General features: G+C 40.3%; 1 protein-coding gene across 1 annotated transcript in view; it reads right to left on the bottom strand.

Annotated features, from left to right (window-relative positions):
- LOC134338960 (deleted in malignant brain tumors 1 protein-like) overlaps positions 1-8,915 on the bottom strand; it is a 52,260-nt gene extending 43,345 nt beyond the window's left edge. The window contains exons 1-3 of the mRNA XM_063035182.1: positions 8,519-8,915; positions 5,933-6,247; positions 275-589 (exon numbers count right to left, since the gene is read on the bottom strand). Of these exons, the coding sequence (XP_062891252.1) occupies positions 275-589; positions 5,933-6,247; positions 8,519-8,915 (1,027 nt within the window). The remainder of the gene's footprint in view (positions 1-274; positions 590-5,932; positions 6,248-8,518) is intronic.
- Positions 8,916-10,066: the final 1,151 nt, after the last annotated feature.

The following is a 10,066-nucleotide window of genomic DNA, read 5'->3' on the forward strand; positions in this document are numbered from 1 at the left end:
AGGGTTAAGGGGAGGGTAGTCATTATCTTTCTATGTAATCACTTTAAAAATCCAATAAAAATTATATTAAAAAAACACTCCAGCACCTGAAGCAACACAGAACAAAAGTTAATTGAGTTGTGCTTGCCTCAACAACGTCAAGCATCAGTACAAAAATTCTCATCGTTTTACCCACGGCAACTAGAGTGGCTGGCCTAATTACTAAAATATAGAGTCTTTGTTAATCCCAACAGAGAGAAAGCAGAAACAAAGAGGTTCTTTGTTCTGTGCCTACCTTCTGAACAAATCACTCCTGCATCCTCTCCGTGACCGCAGTTATGACTCCCCCATCCTCGGAAGGAACATTCCGAAAGGGCGGATTCATTTCCATTGCACGCAACATTGTCCATCCAGATATTCCCGCTGCCTTGCCCGAAGTGTGCCCCCGAGATTGCTGCTGCAGCAGAGGGACAACCCAACTCATTGCAGACAACCTTGGCGTCTTCAGTGCCCCATCCATCGTCACATACCGTTCCCCACTGTGCATTGTACCGCACCTCCACTCTCCCTGAACAACAATCGCTGCCGCCTACCAGCCTTATTTCGGGCTCTGGAATGACATTAAAAGAAAAAATTACTGTATTTTTTGGAGATTCGCTTCAGGTATATTCAGTTCCACGTTCCTATCCATTACACAGCATGTGAATGTTTGCACAAGCGGAGCCACCACTGTTGCAGCACTGATTGTTGGGATAGGCCAGTGGTAAAAGTGGATTGTCAGGCATTGGCTCAAAGGAGTCTTCAGCACAGAAGAGGCACTGGCTCTGGGTAGCTTGAGGGGGGAACTTAGTGTAGTTTAGAAGGCCTTTGCGTGTTATTCACGTTGGATTTTGAAGTCTTGGGAGCCCTACGGGCAACTACATGTATGTGAGGTGCGTCCAGCTGCAGATACTGCAAGACTGTGCTATGGATCTGGAGCAGCAGCTGCAAGACCTTCGGCTTCTACGGGAGAGTGAGGAGATCATCCATCAGAGCTGCAGGAGTCTGATAACTGAGTGAATGTCAGGGGAAGGAATTAGACGATGAATAGGCAGTTAGCTCACAGCAGTTCTTGGGTAAATTTCCTGAATAGTAAGAATATCATTTTAGATAAAATTATTTGAAAGATCCTCTCAGCAGAATGCCACGGAGACCAGGTGGGTTGCACTGACCATGAATTGCAGACGGTAGAAACAGAATGATTTGGCAGATAAATGCATGACTGAGAATTTGGAGCAAGGAGAGAAGTGCTTCAGGTTCTTGGATCATTCAGATATCTTCTACGGGAGGCATGACCTGTACAGAAGGGAAGGGTTGCAGCTGAAGCCGATGGGGACCAACGTTCTCAGACACTGGTTTCTCATTGCTACTCGGGAGGGTTCAAACTAATTTTCCAGGAGGGTGGAAACTGAAGGAAATGGGGTCAGGACAGCGCGGATGGTAAAAGAGAAAAGATAGCATGCAGTCAGTCTGTTAGGAAAGGCGGGCAGATACAGAATCAAAAAGGGTTACAATACTGTTCTCAACGTCTATTGAGCACAACAACACGGCGCTTTTATAAATTGTCACGTATGATCTTGTGGACATCACCGATTCATTGCTGAAAGATTGTTTGGTGGGTAGCCGAATTTCCATTGTACATGGTATTGAAAGGGTATGAACATAGGCTGGGGGCATGGCATCGCTCTGCTGTTAAGAGAATGGCATCAAATACTGAGATATGACATAGGATAGGAAGATATTGAATCCTTGTCAGTTCAGTAATGAAACTGCAATGGAAAAAGACCTTTTTGGCAGTAGATGCAGCTCCCCAAACAGAGATTGGAACGTAGGCTACAGAATACAACAGAAACAGAAATGGCGTACCAAAAGGGAAATGTTATGATAGGGGTAATTTTAACATGTAGGTAAATTGGGAAAATTAGGTTGGTAATAGAAATCTTTCTTTTCTTTTTAAATCTTTTTATTGAGTAAGTATACAAAAAAGGTAAGCCATATAAACATTAATACAATGTTAAAGTATAATAAAATTCCAAAAGATAACAATACCAAAAAGAAAATACTACAAACAATGTAATTTAAGCATAAGAAACCAAGATAACATAATAGTATACTAGATTTTATATATATCAATGGAAAAGAAGAAAAAAAAAACCCCAAAAAAAACCCACCGTGCAACTAACTAAAAGCAAAGCAAAGCAATGGGCTAACTTGAAACCAAACAGAGTTAAACTTAAAATCACGTCCTCAATCCCGACCTCCATTAAAACAGTGAAAAAAAACAAGAAGGGTAAATATTACATTAAATGAAAATATCGAATAAAAGGTCCCCAAATCTGTTCAAATTTAAATGAAGAATCATAAAGGTTACTTCTAATTTTCTCCAGATTCAAACATAAAATCGTCTGAGAAAAACAAAAAAAGGTAGTTGGAGCATTAAGCTCTTTCCAATGTTGTAAAATACATCTTTTCGCCATTAAAGTAAGAAATGCAATCATTCTACGGGCTGAAGGGGAAAGATTACTAGAAATTTTAGGTAGTCCAAAGATAGCAGTAATAGGGTGAGGAGAGATATCTATATTTAATACCTTAGAAATAATATTGAAAATATCTCTCCAAAAAGTTTCCAAAGTAGGGCAAGACCAAAACATATGAGTTAAAGAAGCTATCTGCCCCGAACATCTATCACAGAAAGGATTAATATGCGAGTAAAAACGCGCTAACTTATCTTTGGACATATGTGCTCTATGCACCACTTTAAATTGAATTAGGGAATGTTTAGCACAAATAGAGGAAGTATTAACTAATTGTAAAATCTGCCCCCAATCATCCACAGAAATGGTAAGCCCCAATTCCTGTTCCCAATCTACCCTAATCTTATCAAATGGAGCTTTCCTAAGTTTCATAATAATATTATAAATCATAGCCGATGCACCTTTCTGACATGGATTAAGGTTAATTATCGAATCTAAAATATATATAGGAGGAAGCATTGGAAAGGAAGAAAGTATAGTACTTAGGAAATTTCTAACTTGTAAATATCTAAAAAAATGTATTCTTGATAAGTTATATTTATTAGATAATTGTTCAAAAGACATAAGGGAACCATCTAAAAATAAATCCAAAAACCGTAAAATACCCTTAGTCTTCCAAGTTTGAAAAGCGCGATCCGTAAAAGAGGGAGGAAAAAATATGTTACCTAAAATAGGAATCGCTAACCCGAATTGATTAAGATCAAAAAATTTTCTGAATTGAAACCAAATACGCAAAGCATATTTAACGATCGGGTTAGAGACCTGCTTAAGGCGTTTCGAATCAAAAGGAAGAGATGAACCTAAAATAGAACCAAGTGTATAACCCTGAACAGATTGTAATTCCAATGCTACCCATTTAGGAATAGATAGTATATCCCGGTCAAGTAACCAAAATTTCATATGTCGAATATTAATAGCCCAATAATAAAATCTAAAGTTAGGTAATGCTAAACCTCCATCTCTCTTAGCTTTCTGTAAATGTATTTTACCCAGTCTCGGATTCTTATTCTGCCAAATAAATGAAGAAATGTTAGAGTCGACTTTATCAAAAAAAGATTTAGGAACGAAAATTGGTAATGCCTGAAACACATATAAAAATTTTGGCAAAAAAAACATCTTAACTGCATTAATACGACCAATCAAAGTTAAATATAAGGGAAACCATTTAGATGAAAGTTGAGTAATATGGTCTATTAATGGTAAAAAGTTAGTCTTAAATAAATCTTTATGTTTACAAGTAATTTTAATCCCAAGATATGAAAGGTAATTATTAATCAATTTAAATGGAAATTTATAATATAAGGGAAGATGTTTATTAATCGGAAAAAGTTCACTCTTACTAAGATTTAATTTGTAACCTGAGAAAAGACCAAATTGTGCTAATAACTCTAAAACAACAGGAATAGATCTCTCAGGATTAGAAATATATAAAAGTAAATCATCAGCATAGAGTAATAATTTATGGGACTTTAATCCCCGAGTTATCCCAGTAATATTTGAAGATTCTCGAATAGCAATTGCAAGAGGTTCTAATGCAATATCAAATAATAGGGGACTAAGAGGACAGCCTTGTCGAGTACCACGAAAGAGAGGAAAAAAAGGTGAGTTTAAAGAGTTAGTACGAACCGAGGCTACAGGGGAGTGATATAACAGTTTAATCCAGGATATAAATTTCAAGCTAAAATTAAACATTTCAAGCACCTTAAATAAATAAGGCCATTCTACTCTATCAAAAGCTTTCTCGGCATCTAAAGAAATAACACACTCAGGAACATTTTGTGAGGGAGTATAAACGATATTTAACAATGTACGAATATTATAAAAAGAGTAACGACCTTTAATAAAACCCGTTTGGTCTTCCGAAATAATAGAAGGAAGTACTTTTTCTAGTCTATTTGCTAATAACTTAGAAAAAACTTTAGAATCAACATTTAATAAAGATATTGGTCTATAAGATGCACATTGAGCAGGGTCTTTATCCTTCTTTAGTATTAAAGACATTGATGCTCTATTAAAAGATTCCGGAAGTTTACCAAGTTTCAAAGAAGCCTCAAAAACCTTATAGAGCCAAGGAATCAATAAAGAAGCAAAACATTTATAAAATTCAACGGTAAACCCATCAGGGCCAGGAGCTTTCCCCAGATTCATAGAAAAAATAACATTCTTAATCTCATCCATTGTAATGGAAGTATCTAATAAAGAAGACATATCCTGTGAAATCTGAGGAAAGTCTAACTTATCTAAAAAATCATTCATATATTTAGAATCTCGAGGAGACTCTGATTGATATAAAGAAGAATAAAAATCACAAAAGGTTTGATTAATCCCCACATGATCCAATATCAATCGATCATTTTGGTTATAAATCTGATTGATTTGAGATTTAACATAATTAGATTTCAATTGATTAGCCAGCAGCTTACCAATTTTATCACTGTGAACATAAAAATCACTTCTTGTTTTCTTTAATTGGTTTACAATCGAGGACGAGAGTAGTAAACTGTGTTCCATTTGAAGTTCAGTTCTTTGTTTGTATAGCTCCTCAGAAGGAGCCATAACATATTTCTTATCAATTTCTTTAATCTTGTCCACAATTGCCATCTCCTCCTGCTTCTGTTTCTTCCTCAAAGCAACGGAATACGAAATAATCTGACCCCGAATATAGGCTTTAAAAGTGTCCCAAAGAGTGTTAACCGAAATATCTTCTGTATGGTTAATTGTAAAAAAAAGCTCAATCTGTTCATTCATAAAATTAACAAAGTCCGAGTCCTGAAGCAACAGCGAATTAAAACGCCATTGTCTATTGTTTGGTATATTGGCCATAATTTTAATAGAAAGCTTAAGTGGAGCATGATCCGAAATGGTTATAGAATCATAATCACATAATTCTGCAAACTATTTTCTAAACAGACTGAAATCGAAACATCTGAGATGCAAAGGGACTTGGAAGTTCTTCTGCAGAGCACCTTAAAGGTTTATATGCAGTTTATGAAATGGAGTTCCCACGTGAACCCCAGAAAGCTAATGAAATGCCGTTAACAAATAGTTACAATTCAATGCATACAGATTTACTACCGGTTATTCCTTGTTCTTTCTGATCTGATACATCTAACCCGAGACGAATCTGGAATCAGCACCTGTATGCATGACCAACTAGAACATAAAAATTTGCCAAATGAAACACTCCAGCACTTTAAGCAACACAGAACAAATGTTAATTAAGTTGTGCCTGCCTCAACAACGTCAAGCATCAGTACAAAAATTCTCATCGTTTTACCCACAGCAACCAGAGTGGCTGGCATAATTACTAAAATATAGAGTCTTTGTTAATCCCAATAGACAGAAAGCAGAAACAAAGAGGTTCTTTGTTCTATGCCCACCTTTTGAACAAATCACTCCTGCATCCTCTCCGTGATCGCAGTTATGACTCCCCCATCCTCGGAAGGAACATTCCCAAAGGGCGGAATCATTTCCATTGCACGCAACATCGTCCATCCAGATATTCCCGCTGCCTTGCCCGAAGTGTGCCCCCGAGATTGCTGCTGCAGCAGAGGGACAACCCAACTCATTGCAGACAACCTTGGCGTCTTCAGTGTCCCATCCATCGTCACATACCGTTCCCCACTGTGCATTGTACCGCACCTCCACTCTCCCTGAACAACGATCGCTGCCGCCTACCAGCCTTACTTCGGGCACTGGAATGACATTGAAAGAGAAATTACTGTATTTTTTGGAGTTTCACTTCAGATATATTCAGTTCCGCGTTCCTATCCATTACACAGCATGTGAATGTTTGCACAAGCGAAGCCACCATAGTTGCAGCACTGACTGTTGGGCTACGCCACAGTTGAAAGTGGAAGAGGCACTGGCTCTGGGTAACTTCAGTGGGATACTTAGTGTAGTTTAGAAGGCAAATGCGTGCTATTCACGTTAGATGTTGAAGTCTTAGGAGCCCCACGGGCAACTACATGTATGTGAGGTGCGTCCAGCTGCAGATACTGCAAGATCGTGCTATGGATCGGGAGCAGCAGCTGCAAGACCTTCGACTTCTACGGGAGAGTGAGGAGATCATCCATCAGAGCTGCAGGAGTCTGATAACTGAGTGAATGACAGGGAAGGAATTAGACGGTGAATAGGCAGTTAGCACACAGCAGCTCTTGGGTAAATTCCCAGAATACTAAGTATATCATTTTGGATAAAATTATTTGAAATATCCTCCCAGGAGAATGTTACGGAGACCAGGTGGGTTGCACTGACCATGGATTGAAGAAGGGAAAGAGAGAGAGTCGTGAGCAGTTGAGATGGAGGACTCAATAGTCAGAGGAATTGAAAATAAAGGTTGTTAATATGAACGGAACACAGGGATGGTCTGTTGCTCCCTCCCAGGTGCTATGGACTCAGATCGCATCCAGAGCATTGTCCAGGGGGAGGGAGAGGAGGCTGAAATCTTGGTGCAAAGAGGTTCCGCAATGAGGATTTAAAGAGCTGGAAAAAATGCTGAGATGCAACACATTCAGGATTACTGCCTGCGTCATGCGCCAGGGACGGTAGAAACAGAATGATTTGGCAGATAAATGCATGACTGAGAATTTGGAGCAGGGAGAGAAGTGCTTCAGGTTTTTGGATCATTCAGATCTCTTCTACGGGAGGCATGACCTGTACAGAAGGGAAGGGTTGCAGTTGAAGCCGATGGGGACCAACGTTCTCACACACTGGTTTCTCATTGCTACTCGGGAGGGTTCAAACTAATTTTCCAGGAGGGTGGAAACTGAAGGAAATGGGGTCAGGACAGCGCGGATGGTAAAAGAGAAAAGACAGCATGCAGTCGGTCTGTTAGGAAAGGCGGGCAGATGATCGAACGATAAAAAAGTTACCAGCAGAGCAAGCATCAGTGCATTAGGGCTGCAGAATCAAAAAGGGTTACAATACTGTTCTCAACGTCTAGTGAGCACAACAACACGGCGCTTTTACAAGTTGTCACGTACGATCTTGTGGACATCACCGATTCATTGCTGAAAGATTGTTTGGTGGGTAGCTGAATTTCCATTCTACATTGTATCCAAAGGGTATGAACATAGGCTGGGTGCATGGCATCGCTCTGCTGTTAGAGAATGGCATCAAATACTGAGAAAGATATGACACAGGATGGGAAGATGTTGAATCCTTGTCAGTTCAGTAAGGAAACTGCAATGGAAATGGACCCTGTGGCAGTAGATGCAGCTCCCGGAACAGTACCTGAAATGTAGAGTGCAGAATACAACAGAAATAGAAATGGTGTACCAAATGGGAAATGTTATGATAGTAAGGGGAAATTTTAACCTGTAGGTAGACTGGGAAAATTAGGTTGGTAATAGAACTCAAACAAGTGTGAATTCAGAAGGACTTAGACAGTTTTGGAGAATGGGCACAGAAGCGACAAATTAAATACAATGTTGGAAAATGCATGATCTTGCGCTTCATCGGTAGAAATAATTCTGCAAACTATTTTCTAAACAGACTGAAATCGAAACATCTGAGATGCAAAGGGACTTGGAAGTTCTTCTGCAGAGCACCTTAAAGGTTTATATGCAGTTTATGAAATGGAGTTCCCACGTGAACCCCAGAAAGCTAATGAAATGCCGTTAACAAATAGTTACAATTCAATGCATACAGATTTACTACCGGTTATTCCTTGTTCTTTCAGATCTGATACATCTAACCCGAGACGAATCTGGAATCAGCACCTGTATGCATGACCAACTAGAACATAAAAATTTGCCAAATGACACACTCCAGCACTTTAAGCAACACAGAACAAATGTTAATTAAATTGTGCCTGCCTCAACAACGTCAAGCATCAGTACAAAAATTCTCATCGTTTTACCCACAGCAACCAGAGTGGCTGGCATAATTACTAAAATATAGAGTCTTTGTTAATCCCAATAGACAGAAAGCAGAAACAAAGAGGTTCTTTGTTCTATGCCTACCTTTTGAACAATTCACTCCTGCATCCTCTCCGTGACCGCAGTTATGACTCCCCCATCCTCCAAAGGAACATTCTTCAAGGGCGGATTCATTTCCATTGCACGCAACATCATCCATCCAGATATTCCCGCTGCCTTGCCCGAAGTGTGCCCCCTGTATTGCTGCTGCGGCAGGGGGACAGCCCAACTGACTGCAGACAACCTTGGCGTCGTCAGTGTCCCATCCATCGTCGCATACCGTTCCCCATTGTGCACTGTGCCACACCTCCACTCTCCCGGAACAACGATCACTGCCGCCTACCAGCCTGATATTGGGCTCTGGAATGACATTCAAAGAAGAAATTACTGTATTTTTTGGAGTTTCGCTTACATGTATATTCAATTCCAGGCTCCTGGCCATAACACAGCATGTGAATGCTTGTAGAAGTGGAGCCAGCATTGTTGGAGCGCTGATCGTTGGGACGGGCTACAGGAGGAAGTAGATTGTCAAGCACTGGCTCAAAGGAGTCGTCAGCACGGAAATGGCACTGGCTCTGGGTAACTTGTCTGTTTGAGTTTGTTATGTTTCTCTTTCTTCCTGTTGTGTCAGGCATACTTACTATAGTTTAAAAGGCCTTTACGGGTTATTCACTCCTGATGTTGGAGTCCTGGGAGCCCCATGGGAGACTACATGTGCGTGAGGTGCATCCAGCTGCAGATACTGCAAGACTGTGCTATGGATCGGGAGCAGCAGCTGCAAGAAGTTCAGCTTGTACGGGAGAGTGAGGAGATCATTCAGAGGATCTATGTCACTGCCTTTTACACCTGGGTTGAACTTTGTTCTTTGCATGCAGGGTTGGTAAATTATCTCAATGTCATGAGGACATCACTAAATTTGGTGGGGGGAGGGTGGGGAAAGAGTCACACCCTGGGCAAATTTTCACTGCTAATGTCATGGTCTTTCTGTAGAAACAGTGTTTGGGGTTTGGTTAGAGATGTTGGCCGTCCAATGAGGGGAGTGTGTTTTCATGCTCTATGCCTGCCACTGAGCTGATCTGGGTTTTGCTATCGGCAAAAGATGGAGAGAGAAGATGCCAGAAAGGAGAGTTCGCAGACACCAGCAGGCAGTGGCCTTGGAGTGGGGCCAGAAGTTGAGGACGGCCAGGGAAATCGATGGAGGACCAGCAGAAGGGAAACCGTGAACTCCAACTTGCACTCATTAGACTTCTTCATTAAAATGGGCTCTTTTCTTTTTGTTTTTCTTCACTAACCCTTTAGTTAAATTAAGAATCAAAAAGCTAAATCATTTAATTGCATATGGTATACAGTCCATTATTCTGTGGTACTGATTTGTAACAGGAGAAGAAACCACACAGCATCCACTCAAACAAGAGATTTTGCACCTCAAAGTTCACACATTTGGCGGGGCCAGAGATTATCTTCCCTCGAATTCCGTGGCTGACTGAACCTGAGGGTTACACTTCCGTCAAATCTTGCCTCTATCTTCTACCAGCAAAGAATGCAGTCCTGACCAATGTATTCCTCGCATCAGATCTGAAACTTGAACGAATT

The sequence above is a fragment of the Mobula hypostoma genome, chromosome 28, assembly GCF_963921235.1.
Source record: "Mobula hypostoma chromosome 28, sMobHyp1.1, whole genome shotgun sequence".
Taxonomy (NCBI): Eukaryota; Metazoa; Chordata; class Chondrichthyes; order Myliobatiformes; family Myliobatidae; genus Mobula; species Mobula hypostoma.